The 20032-nt window shown below is 64.4% G+C and overlaps 1 protein-coding gene across 1 annotated transcript; it reads left to right on the top strand.

The window, feature by feature from the left end:
• The first annotated feature begins 10050 nt into the window (after positions 1-10050).
• Positions 10051-19493, top strand: HACL2 (2-hydroxyacyl-CoA lyase 2). The gene is given in 18 exon segments (XM_076360787.1): positions 10051-10175; positions 10471-10532; positions 11699-11834; positions 11967-12168; positions 12669-12796; positions 12894-13032; positions 13223-13334; positions 13444-13543; positions 14361-14458; positions 15037-15173; positions 15255-15389; positions 15510-15624; positions 17496-17628; positions 17630-17666; positions 17758-17828; positions 17913-17984; positions 18090-18195; positions 19159-19493. Coding segments are annotated over 16 exon segments (1878 nt in total). The 5' UTR covers positions 10051-10175; positions 10471-10532; positions 11699-11720; the 3' UTR covers positions 19338-19493.
• Positions 19494-20032: the final 539 nt, after the last annotated feature.

Here is a 20032-nt window from a genome sequence, read left to right as displayed (position 1 = left end):
GTAAATTTGGGGGGGTCTGGGGCAAATGGGGGGGTCTGGGGCAAATGTTGGGGGTGCAGGAGTAAACTGGGGGGTGTCAGGGCAAATCTGGGGTGCAGGGGCAAATTTGGGGGGGTCTGGGGCAAATTTGGGGGGGTCTGGGATAAATTGGGGGGTCTGGGCAAATATTGGGGTGTCAGGGGCAGATTGGGGCGGTCTAGGGCAAATTTGGGGGTGTCAGGGCAAATCTGGGGTGCAGGGGCAAATTGGGGGGGTCTGGGGTATATTGGGGGGCCTGGAGCAAATTGGGGGGGTCTGGGGTATATTGGGGGGCCTGGGGCACATTGGGGGGTCTGGGACAAATATTGGGGGTGCAGGAGTAAACTGGGGGGTGTCAGGGTAAATCTGGGGTGCAGGGGCAAATTTGGGGGGCCTGGAGCAAATTGGGGGGGTCTGGGGTATACTGGGGGGCCTGGGGCACATTGGGGGGTCTGGGACAAATATTGGGGGTGCAGGAGTAAACTGGGGGGTGTCAGGGTAAATCTGGGGTGCAGGGGCAAATTTGGGGGGTTCTGGGGTATATTGGGGGGCCTGGAGCAAATTGGGGGGGTCTGGGGTATATTGGGGGCCTGGGGCACATTGGGGGGTCTGGGGCAAATATTGGGGGTGCAGGAGTAAACTGGGGGGTGTCAGGGTAAATCTGGGGTGCAGGGGCAAATTTGGGGGGTCTGGGGTATATTGGGGGTCTGGGGTAAATTGGGGGGTCTGGGGCAAATATTGGGGTTCGGGGCAGATTGGGGTTGTCTAGGGTAAATTTGGGGGTGTCAGGGCAAATATGGGGGTGCAGGGGCGAATTCGGGGGGGCTGGGACAAATTTGGGGGGTCTGGGGTATATTGGGGGGCCTGGGGCAAATTGGGAGGGGTCTGGGGCAAATGTTGGGGGTGCAGGAGTAAACTGGGGGGTGTCAGGGTAAATCTGGGGTGCAGGGGCAAATTGGGGGGGGTCTGGGGTATATTGGGGGGCCTGGAGCAAATTGGGGGGGTCTGGGGTATATTGGGGTGGTCTGGGGGCAAGTATTGGGGTGTCAGGGGCAGATTGGGGCGGTCTAGGGTAAATTTGGGGGTGTCAGGGCAAATCTGGGGGTGCAGGGGCAAATTGGGGGGCTCTGGGGCAAATCTGGGGGGGTCTGGGGTATATTGGGGGGGTCGGGGGTGATTTGGAGGTGCAGGGGCAAATCTAGGGGCCTGGGGGCGGCAATAGGGGGAAAAAAATGGGGGTCGGGAGCAATTGGGAGGGAGGGGGGGTCAAGGGCAAATTTGGGGGGGGGGGATCAGGGGTTATTCGGGGGGGGGGGGTAGGGTCAAACCAACCCCTCCCAATTCCCAAGCGCCCTTTGGAGTGGAGATTCTCTGCTGGCTGCCTATGAGGTTGTGCCCCCCCCCCCCCCCCGCCTTTCTCCCTGCTCCGGGGGGGTGCGTGTGAATCCAGGATTTGGGGGGGGGACACAACTGAGCCCCAGATGTGTGTGTTCATTCCCCCCCCCCCCCCTTCAGGACCTGGGTCCCTTCCACCTCCTCGTGCAAGCGGCCCTCGTGCGAGCGTAGCACGGGGAGGATTTCCTGCTGCTGGAGGCCGGATAAGGCCACGGGGGGGGGGGGGGGGGAGGGATTGGGGGGTTGGGGGGGGGCTGGGCCTGGGGGGCCGTGGGGGTTGGGGGCCCCCCCCTTGCAAAACGCGGACGCTTGGGTTCGTTCTTTTGGTTTTGGGGTTGGTTTTTTTTTTGCTCTAAGCAGCGGGACCGCAGCACCTGAGAAAGTGGGGCACGGGGGGGGGGGGGGGGGGGGTGTGCCCACGCGTGTGCTTATGCACATGTATGTGCACATGCACGTGCGCTGGCGTTTGCACGTGCGCTCGCCGCTGCACGTGCGCGTGCACGCTCACGCGGATGGGCGTGGGCGCGCGCACTCGCGTTCGCACACGTATGCGCACGTGCGCGTGGGTTTGCACTGGCACGCGCAAGCGCGCCGCACACGTATGTGCCTGTGCACAGGCGCGTGCCTCTGCAAACCTCCTTGCTTTTTTGCACGCGCCTGTGCACGTGCGCGTGCATTTGTGCCGGCCTGTGCGCCTGCACGGGGTACACGCGTGCGCGCGCCCCCCCCCCGCCCCGTGCGGTTGCGTGTGCACACGGATGTGCGTGCGCCCCTGCGTGGGCACGCTTATTTGCACACGTCTGTGCGTGTATTTGCGCACGCACACAAAGCTGTGGGAACCCAGGCCAGTGACACCCCTGGGGAGGTGCTCCGGGGGGCGGGGGGGGGGGGGGTGTCCCCCCCTTTTTTGGGGACGATTAAGGCCATTTGGGGGCACTGGGAACCATAAATAAATTTATTAAACAATAAATAAAGCGGATCCGAGCACCAGATAATAATTTAAGGGGGGGGGGAAGGGGGGGAGGGGCCCCCCCCCAGGCCGGCTGGGGGGGTGGGGTGGGGAGGGGGGCTGGGACCAGCAGGGTCCCCCCCCCAACGTCTCTGGGCACGGGGGTCTCCGCGGTCCTCAGTGTCCCCAAAATGGGGGTCTGTGAGGTTCCTTGGGGTCCCCAAGTGTCCAGCATTGGGGTCCCCAAATGGTCAAGTGTCCAAGGTCCCTTGATGTCCCCAACCTCCAAACATGGGGGGGGGGTGTCTCTAGAGCCCACATCTCCAGGCACGGAGGTCCGCAAGGTCCCTTGATGTCCCCAGTGTCCAGGCACGGAGGTCCGCAAGGTCCCTTGATGTCCCCACATCTCCAAGCACGGGGTCTCCAGCCCCAAATATTCAAGCACAGGGGTCTGCAATGTCCCTTAATGTCCCAAATCTTCAAGCACGGAGGTCTCCAAGGTCTCTTGGTGTCCCCAACCTCCAAGCAGGTGGGTCACCAGCCCCAAATCTCCAAGCATGGAAGTCTGCAATGTCCCTTGATGTCCCCACATCTCCAGGTCTTCAATGTCCCTTGATGTTCCCAAATCTCCAGGCATGGAGGTCAGCGATGTCCCTTAATGTCCCTTGATGTCCCCAAATCTCTGGGCATGGGGGTCTCGGGACCCAAATCTCCAGGCATGGAGGTCAGCGATGTCCCTTAATGTCCCTTGATGTCCCCAAATCCCTGGGCATGGGGGTCTTGGGACCCAAATCTCCAGGCATGGAGGTCAGCGATGTCCCTTAATGTCCCCAAATCTCTGGGCATGGGGGTCTTGGGACCCAAATCTCCAGGCATGGAGGTCAGCGATGTCCCTTAATGTCCCTTGATGTCCCCAAATCCCTGGGCATGGGGGTCTTGGGACCCAAATCTCTAGGCATGGAGGTCAGCGATGTCCCTTAATGTCCCCAAATCTCTGGGCATGGGGGTCTTGGGACCCAAATCTCCAGGCATGGAGGTCAGCGATGTCCCTTAATGTCCCTTGATGTCCCCAAATCCCTGGGCATGGGGGTCTTGGGACCCAAATCTCCAGGCATGGAGGTCAGCGATGTCCCTTAATGTCCCCAAATCTCTGGGCATGGGGGTCTTGGGACTCAAATCTCCAGGCATGGAGGTCAGCGATGTCCCTTAATGTCCCCAAATCCCTGGGCATGGGGGTCTTGGGACTCAAATCTCCAGGCATGGAGGTCAGCAATGTCCCCAGACGTCCCCAACCTCCAACCAGGAGGGTGACCAGCCCCAGACCCCGCTGGTCACCCCCTGCCACCCCACGCATCACCCTCCGGCGATACGCAGCAACCCCACGAAATTGCCCTCCCGCTCATCCTGTGCCAGCTGCCACCCATCCCCGGCCACGTCCCCGGCCAGCCCCAGGCTGAGGACATCTCCAGGTTGGAGCTGCCCAACGGCTTGGGCCAAACCAGAACGTGCCGGGTTGGCTCCTGCATCGTCGGGCAGCGCCAACGGCACGGTGAGCAATGGGCGCGGTGAACCGGTGCGGCAGAGTTGGAGGGCGATGGTGCCGGGGGGACAGGTGGGTGCCGTGCAGGTGAGGGCGAATTGGCCGTAGAGGAGGTAAAGGCCACCCGCTGTCACCTGCAGCTCCCCGTCTGTCACCTGCACGTCACCGCTGAGGAAGACGCCGTTGATGCCTTCCTCGTAGCGCCAGCCGGGTCCTGATGGCACCGCCAACGAGCCTGGGGGGGAGAAGAGGGGAGAGGGGTGGTGGGTGCTCCTGGTCAGTGATGAGTGCTCCTGATGGGAGATGGGTGTCCCTGATGGGAGATGGGTGCCCTTGATGGGAGATGGGGTGACCCCGATGGGAAATAGGGGTCCCCAATGGGAAATGGGTGCTCCTCCTTGGTAGCGGGTGCCCCTGATGGGAGATGGGTGCTGCAGCCCTCCCCAGGGTACCTGGGTCTTGAGAATTGGGTGAGGGGGCTCCTGGGAGATGGAGCCGGATGGGGGTGGAGAATGGGGTGTCCCCGATGGGAAATGGGTGCTGCAGCCCTCCCCGATGCTCCTGGCCACCACAGCCCACCCAGGGGTACCTGGGATGGGACCAAGGGACCACAGGGACGGAGGATGCTCCGTGACATCCTGGGGACACTCCGTGACGCCCTGGGGACCACAGGGACGGAGGATGCTCCGTGACATCCTGGGGACACTCCGTGACGCCCTGGGGACCACAGGGACGGAGGATGCTCCGTGACATCCTGGGGACACTCCGTGACACCCCAGAAACTACAGGGATGGAGAATGCCCCGTGACACCCTGGAAACCCTCCATGACGCCCTGGGGACCACAGGGACAGAGAATGCTCGGTGACACCCCGGAGGCCACAGGGACGGAGGATGCTCCGTGACATCCTGGGGACACTCCGTGACACCCCAGAGACCACAGGGACGGAAGGTGCTCCGTGACACTCCGGAGACACTCGGTGACACCCTGGGTACTACAGGGACAGATGATGCTCCGTGACACCCCGGGGACCACAGGGACGGAGGATGCTCCGTGACATCCTGGGGACACTCCGTGACGCCCTGGGCACCGGCGGCCGCCCTGTGACAGCCCCGGATGCTCCAGGCCCGGGATGACGTTTCCTCTCCGAGGGTGGAAGGAGGAACCCGTGCGACGCTTTCGAGATGACTGGGCGAGCTGCCTAAGGAAGGACTGGCCCCCCCCCCCCCCTTCCCCGGCCCCCCCCCAGCCCCGGCCCGGCTTCCCGGGAGCCCCTCACCGTGGCCTCAGGCCTGGGGGACTTACCAGCGCTCAGCAGCACGTGGGCGGCCGTGGCAGCCTGCAAGGGAGAGGAAAGAGAACGTCAGCGGGCAGGAAGGACCCGAGCATCCTTGTCCCCATGTGTGGCCCCCCCGCCCCCCGCCTTGGTGAAGGGGAAGTTGGGTGTCGTGTTGGGATTCGGGGACTTTCCAGCACCCCGTTGGGTATTTTGGGGGGTCCCCGGGGGAGGGGGCGCCCCCTGGATTTTGGGGGTGGGGGGTGGTGGTGGTGGGTGGTGGTGCCTTTAGGGATGGGGAAACTGAGGCACGGGGGAGGGGGGTGTTGGAGGCCTGATGCATCCTCCTTCCCCCCGCCCCAGGTGGCTGGACACCACGTTGGGTCCCCAGGGACAGGCGGATGGACGGACAGACGGACACTACCAGGATGTGCAACCTGGGTGGACAGACGGACACGCGGAGGAATGGACACCCAGAAGGATGGGGCGGGGTGGGGCGGGGTGGGGGGAAGCCCGGATGGATGGACGGACAACCGGACAGACACCCAGAGGGATGGACAGACATCTCGACAGACACCCGGATGGACACCCAGGTGGACAGGCACTTGGATGGACAGACGGACACTCGGATGGATGGACACCCAAAGGGACACCTGGACAGATGGACGGACCCCTGGGCAGACAGACGGACACCCAGGTGGAAGGACACCTGCCCAGCCACCAGGACAGAGGGACACCCAGACGGGTGGACACCCAGACAGACGCTTGGATGAACGCCCAGACAGACAGACACGTACGCAGACACCTGGATGGATGGACAGCCGGATGGATGGACGGCCAGGTGGACGGACAACTGGACACCCAGAAAGACAGACAGGTGGACAGATGCCTGGATCGATGGACACCCAGACAGACAGACGGACAGACCCCTGGGCAGGAAGAACACCCAGATGGATGGACACCTGGACAGATACCCAGATGCACACCCTAACAGACAGACAACTGGACAGACGGACAACCAGATGGGCACCTGGACAGATGGACAACCGGCCTGATAACTGGACACCCAGACAGGCAGACACCCGGGCGGACAGACACCTGGATAGATGGACACCCAGACGGACGGACACCCAGACGGATGAACACCCAGACGGACACCTGGGCAGACAGAAAGATGGACACCTGGACGGACGCCTGGACAAGACACCCAGACAGACGCCCGGACACCTGGATGGACGGACACCCAGATGGACAGACAGATGGACACCTGGGCAGGCAGACAGATGGACACCTGGATGGACACCCAGGCAGTCACCTGGACAGATGGACAACCAGACAGCTGGTCGGAGGGACACTCAGATGGATGGACACCCAGACTGATGGACAACTGGACAGACCCCCAGACAGACGGACCACCAGCCACCTGGACAGATGGACACCCAGACTGATGGACACCTGGACGGATGGACAGATGGACAAGTGAGCAGACAGAAAGACGGACAACTGGATGGACCCCCTAGAGGAACAACCCCCCGGATGGATGGAGCCCCGGACGAACGGACACCTGGACAGACAGACAACCGGACCCCAGGACAGACAGACACCTGGACAAGATGGACACCTGGACAAGATGGACACCTGGACAGACAGACAGATGGACAGACACCTGTATACCTGGACAACTGGGCAGCTGGACACCTGGACAAGATGCACACCTGGACAACCGGACAGACAGACACCAGGACAGACGGACACCTGGGACAACCGGGATACCTGGACAACCGGACAGATGGAGACCCGGATACCCGGACAGAAGGACAACCGGACAGACGGACACCGGGACAGACGGACACCTGGGACAACCGGGATACCTGGACAACCGGACAGATGGAGACCCGGATACCCGGACAGAAGGACAACCGGACAGACGGACACCGGGACAGACGGACACCTGGGACAACCGGGATACCTGGACAACCGGACAGATGGAGACCCGGATACCCGGACAGAAGGACAACCGGACAGACGGACACCGGGACAGACAGACACCCGGACAACTGGACAGATGGACAGACGGACAACGGGACAGACGGAGCCCCAGCCCCCCCGGTGCCCACCTGCGGCGGGGCCCCCCCACGGAGCAGCCCCAGGAGGGCGGCGGCGGCAGCGGCGGCCCCGAGAGCGGCGGCTCCGAGGGCGGCGAGAACCGGGAGGAGGCAGCGGCGGCTCCGGGAGCGGCACCGGCACCGGCACCGGCACAGGCAGGGAGACAGCGGGGGCTCTCGGGGTCGGCGAGTGGCGACATCGCGGCGGGGACCAAGCGGCGGAGTCGCCTTATAGAGGGACAGTTCGGGGCGGGGAGGGGGACCGGGGCGGGACCGGGCGGGGTCCGGGGAGGGGACGGGGACACCGGGGAGGGGACGGGGACACCGGGGAGGGGATGGGGAGGGACCATGGATGATCGGGCGGGGCCGGGGAGGGACCGAAGGGGAGCCCGGTGGGAGCGGGGGGGACCACGGTGGCACCGGGGATGGACAGACAGACACCGGGGAGGGATAGACCGACACCGAGGGGGGAACACCGGAGGGGACCGGCGGGACTACGGTGGGACCGGGGGGGGACCGGGTGGCACCGGGGATGGACGGGGGGTGGGGACAGACCGGCACCGGGGGTGGGGACAGACCGGGGAGGAACCGGCGGCACCGGGGGCGGGGAGAGCCCGGGGGACACCGAGGAGGGGGGAGAGGGCTGGAACGGGGACCCAGGAGTCCGGGGGCTGCCCAGCTCCCCCCACCCCCCCCCTCCACCCTTGGGTGCCCGGACGCTTGGGTCCCCTTGGCACCCTGGAAAGCAACGGGGTGGGGGGGGGGGGGGGGGGGAGGAGCTGGGTGCCCGGACGCTTGGGTCCCTCCCGGTGGTGACGTCACCGCGGGGGGAGAAGTGTCGCGTCCTCCCCCCCCCCCCCCCCCCCCCTTCCCGCCCCCTCCCCGGGGATTTCGCCTCCCCCGGCCGTGACGGAGCCACGGAGTTTCCTGTCACGGAGCCGGGCCGGAATTTCTCCCCCCGCCCCCCGGGGACGGGGACGACGACGACGACGACGGGACACGACACACGGGACCGCGAAGGGGTTTGGGGGGTGGGGGGGGGTGGTGGGGGGGGGTGGTGGTGACACCAGCCCTGGTGTCCCCAGCACGGCCTGGGGGCGGGGCGGCTTCCCGGACGGCTGCGAAGCCCGGTGGATGTGCCCACGCGTGTTTCTGCAGGCGGTTGGGAGCACCCGTGTGCGCGCAAAGGCCGTGGGCAAAGCCTTGGGCGAGACACGCCCCCCCCCCCCCCCCCCCCAGGGAGACCCCCTATGAAAGGCACACCCCCCCCCCGTGGGAGACCCCCTATGAGAGACACCCCCCCCGTGGGAGACCCCCACGGGAGACACCCCCCCCCCCAAGTGAGAGCCCCATGGGAGACCCCCCAAGTGAGACCCCCCCCCCAGGGGAGACCCCCACGGGAGACCCCGCCCATGGGAGACACCCCCCCCCCCGAAGTGAGACCCCCAAATGAGCCCCCCCCCCATGTTAAACCCCCCCGAAATGGGACCCCTCATGGGCGACCCCCGCCCATGGGAGACCTCGAAGTGAGCCCCGCCCCCGTAAACCCCCCCCCCCATGGGGGACTCCCCTGCCAGGCCCCGCCTTCCGCCCCGCCCCTGACCCCGCCCCTTCCCCTAGTCCCGCCCCCCGCCCCCGGGCCCGCCCTCGCCCTCTGCCCCGCCCTGACCCCGCGCCAGCCCCGCCCAGTCCCCCAAGGACGGGAGAGGCCCCGCCCCTCCCCGCGAGCCGCCAATCAGGGCGCCCCGCTGCGGGGAGGAGGCGGGGGCGGCGCGCGGACGAGTGACGCCAGAGCGCCCGCGGGAGGAGGGGGCGGTGCCGGAAGGTCGCGTCACGTGACTCAGGCGGCGGCGCGAGGGGACGCTCGGAGGCTGCGGGCTTCGGGGGGGCTCCCCCCCCCCCCCCCCCGCAGACGGTAGGGGAGGGGCGTGGTCACGGGCGGGGCTGAGGGCGGGGCTGAGAGACGTGGGCGTGGTCTACAGGTGTGGGCGGGGCCGCGAGGCGCGGTGCTTCCGGGAAGGGCAGGTGTCTGCGGGGGCGGCGGGGGGGGGGGACGGGACTCCGGGGGGGGGCGACGACCCCGAGAGGGTCATGGGACCGGGGTGACACCCGGGGGGGGGGGGGTGTCCCCGGCCCCTGGGGGGGGCGTCATGGGAACAGGGGGGATCTCGAGGGTGGGGGGGGGCGTGGGACAGGAGGGACACCCGTGGGGGGGCGTGGGACAGGGGGTCCCCGTGGGGGGGGGTGTGTCCCCGGGCCCTGTGGGGGGGTCACGGGGTCTGGGGGGGGCACAGTGACGGGGGGACCGGGGCGAGGAAGGGGTTTGGGGGGGTCCCTGGGGTGTCACAGGCACCGGGGGGGGGGGACACGACGACACGCCCTAAGACGGGTGGCCGCGGTGACAATAAGGCCACGGGGGTGGGACAGGACAGGGTGGCCACGGCGGGGACGACAGCAAGGACGGGGTGGTCACGGGGACAGGGGGGGACAATCGGGACAGGGGTGGCCACAGGTACAGGGTGACCATAAGGCCACGGGGGGGGGGGACACCAAGGATGGGGGGGGGACACACAGCCGGGACAGGGGTGGCCACGGCGTTGGGGTGACCATAAGGACAGGGGTGGCCATGGGGACAGAGGGGACAATTGGGACAGGGGTGGCCACAGGTTCAGGGTGACCATAAGGCCATGGGGGGGGGACACCCGGGACAGGGGGGACACCGGGGGGGGGCAACTGGGACAAGGGTGGCCACGGGGATGGAGGGACAATTGGGTGGCCATGGGGACAGAGGGGACAAGGAACCAGCGGAGCAGCCAAAACGGGGTAGAAAACCAGGACTGAGCTTGTCCCCTTGGTCACAGGGACCCGTCGTCACCTCGCCGTCACCCAGCAGGTACCACCATCCCGGGTGGGAGGGGGACGACACACACCGAACCCCAAAACCGCCCCCAAAATGGGACTATTTTGCCCAGTTTGAGCCTTTTTTTGCCCCATTTCCCTCTTGCATCTGCCGCCGGCGAGCTGCGACGCCCACCCGCCTTTTTTTTAAGCCCAAAAAGGGGGAAATTGGGGTTCGAGGAAAAAAAATCCGGCGTCTGAATCCGCTCCGGGTGCGGGAAGTGGCTAAAACCGTGCGTATTTTGGGGGAAATTAGGACGGGTTGGGTATCATCCGCCTCTTCCCCTCAGGTCTTTACGCCCGCGCCAAGAATTGCAGCAGACTGACGCCGGGCCGCCGCCTTCGTTAGGTGGTAATTATGCAAATGAGCTGGGTTTGGGCTGGCGCCGGGGCTGAGCCGGAGAAGTGGTACTGGGTTTAATTAAACTGGGTTCAATTCACCGGATTCAATTCCTTGGGTTCGATTCAACTGGGTTCAAATCACCAGGTTCAGTTAAACCGGGTTTGGTTAAACCGGGTTCAATGAATCGGGTTCGATCAAAGTGGGTTCAATGAATCGGGTTCAGTTAAACTGGGTTCATTTAAACCAGGTCCAATTCACTGGGTTCAGTTAAACTGGGTTCAATTCACTGGGTTCAGTTAAGCTGGGTTCATTTAAACCGGGTTCAGTTAAACTGGGTTCAATTCACTGGGTTCAGTTAAGCTGGGTTCATTTAAGCTGGGTTCAGTTAAACTGGGTTCAGTTCACTGCATTCAGTTAAACTGGGTTCACTGGGTTCATTAAACCGGGTTCAATTAAACTGGGTTCAATTCACTGGCTTCATTTAAACCGGGTTCAGTTAAACTGGGTTCAATTCACTGGGTTCAGTTAAGCTGGGTTCATTTAAACCGGGTTCAGTTAAACTGGGTTCAATTCACTGGGTTCAGTTAAGCTAGGTTAATTTAAACCGGGTTCAGTTAAACTGGGTTCAATTCACTGGGTTCAGTTAAGCTGGGTTCAGTTAAGCTGGGTTCATTTAAACTGGGTTCAATTCACTGGGTTCAGTTAAGCTGGGTTCACTGGGTTCATTAAACCAGGTTCAATTAAACTGGGTTCAGTGAACCAGGTTCAATTAAACCGGGTTCAGGTCATCAGGTTCGATTAAACTGGGTTCAGTTAAACCGGATTCAGCGTAACCAGGTTCAATTCATTGGGTTCGATTAAACCGGGTTCAAATCCCCGGGTTCGATTAAACCGGGTTCAATTCACTGGGCTCAATTAAACCGGGCTCGGTTAAACTGGGTTCGATTAAACCAGGTTCAGTTCATTGCGTTCAGTTAAACCGGGCTCGGTTAATCTGGGTTCAATTCACCGCCACCATCCCGGGGCCATCCCAGGTTTGGGACCGGTGGCACCGTGCCGTGCCGCCGTGGTGGTTTCGGCACATCCCCGCTCGGTGCAACCCCATCTCATGGGGTTTTTGGGGTTTGGTTTGGGGTTGTTTTTTTTTTCCCCTCCATCCCGGCAACGTTTTCCAGCTCCCGGCACACCGGCATCCCCATGGATCTCCTTGCCGGCATCGGTTGCGCCTGTGCCGGGCTCCTGGCGGTGCTGGCGGCGGCGCTGCTGGGGGTGGCGTATCGCTTGGGGCTCCTCTACCAGCTCTGGCATAAGGTAGGACGAAACGGGTGAGAACGCCGCGGTTTTGCCGAAAAACGCCTGGTTTTGAAGCGCTCCCGGCCGGTGGCTCGGCAAAGGGATGGTGACACCGCGCGCGTCCTCCCGGTGAACTCTTCGCCGTTGCAGGTGGATCCCCGAAGCCCCCGGCATGGCGGTGAGCTGGTGGCGGAGGTGCTGAAGGCACACGGCGTCCGCTTCCTCTTCGCCCTGGCTGGCGGCCACATCTCGCCCGTCCTGGTGGCCAGCGAGAAGGTGGGCATCCGCGTGGTGGACACCCGGCACGAGGCCACCGCCGTCTTCGCCGCCGATGCCGTCTCCAGGCTCTCGGGTGCGGATACGGAGGGGGATCCCATGGCCAGCACCTTCTCCTGCCCCAATGGACGGAGGGTTTTGGGGTGTCCCAGCTTGGTGGGGTCCTGGTTGACCTGAGAGGAGTTCAAAGACTTTGTGGGTGTCCGGGGTCCTTCCATGGTGAGTTTTGTCCCCGTTTATCCCTCCGGAGATAATTTGGCGGCTCCGGTGAGGACGGGATGAGGAGAAGGTGACCCCATGGCCAGCACCTTCTCCTGCCCCAATGGATGGAGGGTTTTGGGGTGTCCCAGCTTGGTGGGGTCCCGGTCGAGCCAAGAAGGGTTCAAAGACTTTGTGGGTGTCCGGGGTCCTTCCATGGTGGGTTTTGTCCCTATTTTTTCCCCCCCCCGGAGCTAATTCAGCCGCTTGGGTGCCAACGAGATGAGCCACCGAGCGTGCCCTGAACGCCCAGCCAAAAATTGGGGTGCAGAGGGACCCCCTTCCACCCACACCCCCCCACACCCCATTTCCCCGTAGGTCGCATCGGCGTCGCCGCCGTCACCGCCGGTCCCGGCGTCACCAACGCGGTGACAGCCATCAAGAACGCTCAGATGGCCGAGTCACCGGTGCTGCTCATCGGGGGAGCAGCCGCCTCGCTGCAGAAGGTGGGGGGACCAAAAAAGCTCCCCTCTCGTCCCCATTTTTGGGGGGGGGTTTCCCCCATTTTTGGGGGTTCGAGGCTCATTTTTCTCGTCTCCGCAGGGTCGGGGAGCGCTGCAGGACATCGACCAGCTCTCTCTCTTCAAGACGCTCTGCAAAGCCTGCGTCTCGGTGCGCGCCGTCCGTGACATCGTCCCCGCACTCCGCAAAGCCATCGCCACCGCGCAGTCGGGGACCCCCGGTAAAAAAAGAGGGGGGACACCCCAAAAACACCCCCAGGGCGTTTGGGCGGCGGGTTTTTTCCCCGCCACAGGTCACCCCGGTGCGGTTTGCAGCGGCGTTTTGGGGTGCCGCTGTTTGAATCGGGGGTTTTAGCCCCAGAAAGCGGTTTTGGGGTGACATCGGAGTCTCCCCCCACCCCGATCCCGTAGGACCCGTCTTCGTGGAGCTCCCCATCGACGTGCTCTACCCCTTCCACATGGTGGAGAAGGAGATCGGTGGCACCAAGAGCGGCCGGGGGCTGCGGGGGAAGATGGTGCAGTGGTAAGCAGCACCACCCCCCCCCCCCCCAACTCCCCAGCACCCTAGGGTGCTGCTGGCACCCCCAAGGGGTCCCAGCACCCCAATATCCATCCCCCCCCCACGCCGGTAGGTACCTCCAAAACTACATCCGTAACCTCTTTGCGGGTGCCTGGGAGCCTCGGGACGCGTCCCCGTTGCCTGTGCAGGTGCCTCTGGCCACCGAGGACGAGGTGGGTTTTGGGGGGACACCCCCCCACCCCCCCCGGATTGAGGGTTTTGGGGTGTCTGTGGATGGGGGCATCGTGGGGGAGGGGGGGAGATACAGGGTGGGATGGGTTTGGGATCGGCTGAGGTGGGTTTTGGGGGGACTGGGATGGGTTTGGGGGCTGGCTGAGGCAGGTTTGGGGTACGGCAGAGCTGGGTTTTGGGGTTAAATCAGCTGGTTTCGGGGCTTAGCTGAGCCAGTTCTGGGGCTAAGCTGGGCTGATTTTAGGGCTCAGTTGAGCCAGTTTTGGGGCTCTGCTGAGCTGGGTTTTGAGGCCCGACTAAGCTGGTTTTGGGGCTCAGCTGAGCCAGTTTTTGGGGCTGACTGAGCCAGTTTTGGGGCTTGGCAGAGCTGATTTTTGGGGATCGGCTGAGCCAGTTCGGAAGCTCAGCTGGGCTGGTATTGGGGCTCAGCTGGGCTGGTTTTTGGGGCTGACTGAGCCAGTTTTGGGGCTCAGTGGAGCCAGTTTTGGGGATTAGTTGAGCCAGTTTTGGGACTCAACTGAACTGGTTTTTGGGGATAACTGAGCCGGTTTTGGGGCCCAACTGGGCTGGTTTTGGGACCCAACTGAGCTGGTTTTGGGGCTCAGGTGAGCCAATTTTGGGGTTCGACAGGGTTTTGGGGCTAACCCTGCCAGGTTTGGTGCCCAACCGAGCCGGTTTTGGGGCTGACTGAGCTAGTTTTTGGTGCCCAAATAGGGCTGATTTGGGGGCTGACTGAGCTGGTTTTTGATGCCCGACCGAGCCGGTTTTGGGGCTGATCGAGGCGGTTTTGGGTCACAGGTGCAGCGGTGCGTGGAGCTGGTGAGCCGGGCCACGAAGCCGCTGGTGCTGGTGGGCAGCCAGGCCATGCTGCCGCCCACGCCGGCCGAGGAGCTGCGGTGAGACGCTTCGGGGACGGGTGAACTGGTTTGGGGACAGGTGAACCGGTCCGGGGACGGTGGAGCCAATTTGGGGGCTGCTGAGCCGGTTTGGGGATGGATGAACCGGTTTGGGGACAGTTGAGCCGTGTTTGGGGACGGATCAGCCAATTTGGGGTCTGGTGAGATGGTTTGGGGACGGCTGAGCTGGCTTTGGGGACAGATCAGCCAATTTGGGGTCAGACGAGGCGGTGTGGGGACAGATGAGTGGTTTGGGGTCAGATGAGCTGCTTTGGGGATGGATCAGCCAGTTTGGGGACAGGTGAGTAGGTTTAGGGACGGCTGAGCCGTTTTGGGGATGGATCAGCCACTTTGGGGACAGATAAGCCAGATTTGGGCCTGACTGAGTGAGTTTTTGGGCTCAGCTGAGCCAATTTTTGGGGCCCTGACTGAGCCAGTTTTGGGACCCTGACCGAGCTGGTTTTGGGGCCAAACTGAGCCGTTTTGGGGCCAAACTGAGCCGTTTTGGGGCCAAACCGAGCCGTTTTGGGGCCCAACCGAGCTGTTTTTGGTGCATGCTGATGCCCGCCTACCCACAGCGCGGCGCTGGAGGCCCTGGGCATTCCCTGCTACCTGGGGGGTGCGGCGCGGGGGCTTCTCCCCCCCGGCAGCCCCCTCCTCCTGCGCCAGAACCGCCGCGACGCCCTCCGCGATGCTGACCTGGTGCTGCTGGCAGGTACCGGGATTGGGGTGGTGGTGGTGGGGGACACCCGCTGCGTCCCCGTCCCCATCCTGACACCCTGTGCGTGTCCCCAAGGTGCCGTCTGTGATTTTCGCCTCTCCTACGGGCGCCTTTTCGGTCGCCGCGCCGCCATCGTGGCCGTTAACCGGGACCGGGCGCAGCTCCTCCGCAATTCCGACGTCTTCTGGAAACCCCGACTCGCCGTGCAAGGTGAGACACACGTCCCCCCGTCCCCCCACCCCGCCCCGCCCCGCCAGCCCCTGCCCTGGCCCCCCACCCCCCGCCTGAAATGGGCCGCGTGGGGTGTGATGAGTTGGGCGTTCTCGGCAGGTGACGCCGCCTCCTTCGTGGTGCGGTTGGCACGGAGCCTGCGGGGCTACGCCTGCCCCAAGGACTGGGTGGAGGGGCTGCGCGAGGCCGATCGGAAAAAGGAGCAGGCTAACCGGTGAGCGCCGGCGGGACGGGGACAAGGACAGAGACGGGGCTGGGGACAGGGGAGGGGATGGGGACGGGGATGGGGACAAGGACAGAGACAGGGCTGGGGACAGGGGAGGGGATGGGGACGGGGATGGGGACAAGGACAGAGACAGGGCTGGGGACAGGGGAGGGGCTGGGGACAGGGCTGGGGACAAGGACAGAGACAGGGCTGGGGACAGGGCTGGGGACAGGGGAGGGGCTGGGGACAGGGATGGGGACAAGGACAGAGACAGGGCTGGGGACAGGGGAGGAGATGGGGACAGGGATGGGGACAAGGACAGAGGGCTGGGGACAGGGGAGGAGATGGGGACAGGGATGGGGACAAGGACAGAGACAGGGCTGGGGACAGGGGAGGGGATGGGGACAGGGATGGGGACAAGGACAGAGACAGGGCTGGGGACAGGGGAGGGGATGGGGTCAGGGACGGGGACAAGGACAGAGACAGGGCTTGGGGACAGGGGAGGGGATGGGGACAGGGCTGGGGACAAGGACAGAGACAGGGCTGGGGACAGGGGAGGGGACGGGGACAAGGACAGAGACAGGGCTGGGGACAGGGGAGGGGACGGGGCTGGGGACAGGGCTGGGGAAAAGGACAGAGACAGGGCTGGGGACAGGGGAGGGGATGGGGACAGGGCTGGGCACAGGCGTGGGGACAGGGACGGACGTGGGGACAGGCTCAGGGACAGGGACAGTTACGGAGATGGGGACAGGCATGGGGACAGCGGTAGGCATGGGGACGGGAACAGGCACAGAGATGGGGACAGGGATGGGCGCAGGTGCGGGGACGGAGATGGGGACAGGCTCAGGGGCAGTGACAGGCATGGGGACAGGGACGGGCATGAGGATGGGGGCAAGCACAGGGACAGGGAAAGGCGCAGAGATGGGGACAGGCACAGGCACGGAGATGGGGACAGGCATGGGGACAGGTGTGGGGACAGGGACAGGAATGGGGACAGGCTCAGGGACAGGGACAGGCACAGAGATGGGGACAGGCACGGGGATGGGCATGGGGACAGGGAAAGGCATGGAAACGGGGACAGGGAGAGGCTCAGGGACTGGGATGGGGACGGGGACAGGCATGGGGATGGGGACAGGGATGGGAATGGGAACGGGGACAGTGACAGGCTCAGGGACAGGGATGGGGATGGGAACGGGGACAGCGACAGGCTCAGGGACAGGGATGGGGACAGGGATGGGGATGGGAACGGGGACAGCGACAGGCTCAGGGACAGGGATGGGGACAGGGATGGGGATGGGAACGGGGACAGCGACAGGCTCAGGGACAGGGATGGGGACAGGGATGGGGATGGGAACGGGGACAGCGACAGGCTCAGGGACAGGGATGGGGATGGGAACGGGGACAGCGACAGGCTCAGGGACAGGGATGGGGACAGGGATGGGGATGGGAACGGGGACAGCGACAGGCTCAGGGACAGGGATGGGGACAGGGATGGGGATGGGAACGGGGACAGCGACAGGCTCAGGGACAGGGATGGGGACAGGGATGGGGATGGGAACGGGGACAGCGACAGGCTCAGGGACAGGGATGGGGACAGGATGGGGATGGGAACGGGGACAGCGACAGGCTCAGGGACAGGGATGGGGACAGGGACTGGGACGGGGATGGGGACAGGGAGGGGGAGGGACCTTGGCCTGTTTTGGGGGGGGGGGGGGGGATCCCGGCCCCTTTCTGATTTGGGGGGGCTCCCCGTTCCCAGTCCTTGGGGGATCCCAGCCCATTTCCAACTTGGGGGGAGGGGGGGGGGGGCCCATCCCCATTCCTTGGGGGATCCCACCCATCTCTTCCTTGCCGGGGGTGGGGTCTCCCCCCCCCAACAGGGAGAAGGCAGCGACCCCCACCCCGCAACACCTGAACCCCCTGGACCTGCTGCACCGCCTGGATGCGCTGCTGCCCCCCGAGAGCCTCCTCGTAGCCGACGGGGGGGACTTTGTGGGCACCGCCGCCTACATCGGTCCGTCCCCGACGTCCCCTCGCCTGGCTGGACCCTGGTAAGGACACCCCCCCCCCCCCCTGCCCCGGTCACGCTGTCACCATAAGGGGGACACACACGGGTGACGCCACCGGCTGTTGTCTCCGCAGGAGCTTTTGGCACGTTGGGAGTCGGTGGAGGGTTCGCGCTCGGCGCCAAGCTCTGCCGTCCCGACGCGGAGGTACGGGGATGCGGTGGCCTGGGGGACGGCGGCTACCGTGCCACCCGCATGGCCTCACGGTGTTTGTCCCCTCCCCGGCGCCAGGTTTGGGTCCTCTACGGTGACGGCTCGCTGGGCTACAGCTTGATGGAGTTCGACACTTTCGTGCGGCACAAGGTCAGATGGCGCCAAAAATGGGGTGGGGTGGGGGGGGAAATGGGGTCTTGTCCCCATCCCAGGGTGTCACCGGGGCACGGTGGCCCCGTGCTTTGTCCCCTACAGACGCCTGTCATTGCGCTGGTGGGCAACGACGCGTGCTGGAGCCAGATTGCCCGGGAGCAAGTGGCTTTGCTGGGCAGCAACGTGGCGTGTGGCCTTGAGTACCTGGGTGAGCACTGTGTCCCCCGTTTTGTTCCCAGATTTGGGGACACCCAGGTGACCCCATGTCATCCTAGGGTGGATTGAGCCGTGCCTGGTGGCATCATGACACCTTGGGGTGGATCAAGCTGTGCCTGGTGGCATCATGTCACTCTGGATTGAGTCATGCCCCGCGGCACTGTGTCACCCTGGGGTAGATCGAACCGTGTTGGGTGTCACCACGTCCCTCTGGGGAGGATCAAGCCACGCCTGATGGCATCATGTCACCTTGGATTGAGCCATGCCCAGTGGCACTGTGTCACCCTGGGGTAGAAGGAGCCGTACCAGGTGTCACCACATCACTCTGGGAAGGATCAGGCCATGCCTGGTGGCATTAAGTCACTTTGGGGACCATCAGGCCACAGTCAATGGCCATGTCACCTCCAGGGAGGATTGGAGTGGTGGTCCCGTGTCACCCTTGGGAGGATCGGGCCATGCCTGGTGGCACTGTGTCACCTGGAGCAGGCCATGCCTAGTGGCACCAGGTCACCCCAGATCAGGCCATGCCTGGTGGCACCGTGTCACTCCAGATCAGGCCATGCCTGGTGGCACCATCACCCTGGGCCAGGCCATGTCTGGTGGCACCGTGTCACCCTGGAGCAGGCCATGCCTGGTGGCACCAGGTCACCCCAGATCAGGCCATGCCTGGTGGCACCGCGTCACCCTGGGCCAGGCCATGTCTGGTGGCACCATGTCACCCTGGAGCAGGCCATGCCTGGTGGCACCAGGTCACCCCAGATCAGGCCATGCCTGGTGGCACCGCGTCACCCTGGGCCAGGCCATGCCTGGTGGCACCGTGTCACCTCGGGGAGCACGGAGCTCGGTAGCCCAGTGTCACCCTGTATCAAGCCATGCCCGGTGGCCCTGTATCACCCCAATATCAAGCCATTCCTGTGAAGGTGACAGGGCCACCACCACTGTCCCCTCCCTACAGACTACCACGCGGTGGCCGAAGCTCTGGGTGGCAAAGGCTTCGTGGTGGGTCGCCCGGACTGCGAGAGGCTGGACGCCGTCCTCCGCGCTGCGCAGGATGCGTGCCGCCAAGGCCACCCCGTCCTCATCAACGCCCTCATCGGCAAGACCGACTTCCGCGATGGCTCCATCTCGGTCTAGGGACAGTGTCCCCAAAATGTCCCGGCTGTGTCCCCAGCGGCGAGGGGGACAGAGGAAAGGGGTGGCTTTTTTGGGTGACACTGGTGCTGCGCCCCCCTCCCCATCCCAGGGGACAGCCATGTCCCCCCGGCAATAAAGCAGCACCGTGTGCCCTCACCCGCCGTCCTGTGCCATCGATTTGGGTGCCAACACCCCGGGGACACCCTAAGTGACATTTTTGGGGACTGTGACACCCACCCCCCCCCTCCCTTTTTGTCAAGATGGTGTCGCGCCAACACACGCACAAAGCCCGGTGGCAAGTGCAGCTCGTGTCATTTATTGCTGGTGATGGTGACAAGGCGGTGGCAGGGCGAGGGGGGGGTGGGGAGGGGTGGCAGGCCACCCCGGGGTGGTGGGGTGGGGGGGACGACACGACAGCTTTGTCACCCCAGCCCACCTGCACCCCCTCCCGGGCACTTTAACACTGGTGGCTCAGCCCGGCTGGGCCGGTGGTTTCACATTCAGCTGGTTCCTTTAAGGCTAATACTGAGCAAGGCTGGTTTTGGGGAGGGGGGGGGCGGTATTTTGGGGAGCCCCCCCCCCCCCCTTCACTGTAACACTGGCAGTGGGTTTATTTTGTGGGGGTAGAAAGGTGGGGGGTTGTTGCAGGCTGCGGTGACGGCGTCCGCCGGCCGTCCCTGCACACACACGCACAC

Source organism: Aptenodytes patagonicus, chromosome 30 (assembly GCF_965638725.1).
Source record: "Aptenodytes patagonicus chromosome 30, bAptPat1.pri.cur, whole genome shotgun sequence".
Classification (NCBI taxonomy): Eukaryota; Metazoa; Chordata; class Aves; order Sphenisciformes; family Spheniscidae; genus Aptenodytes; species Aptenodytes patagonicus.
Note: the sequence above shows the minus strand (reverse complement) of the source record. Positions and strands in the feature narration are given on the sequence as shown.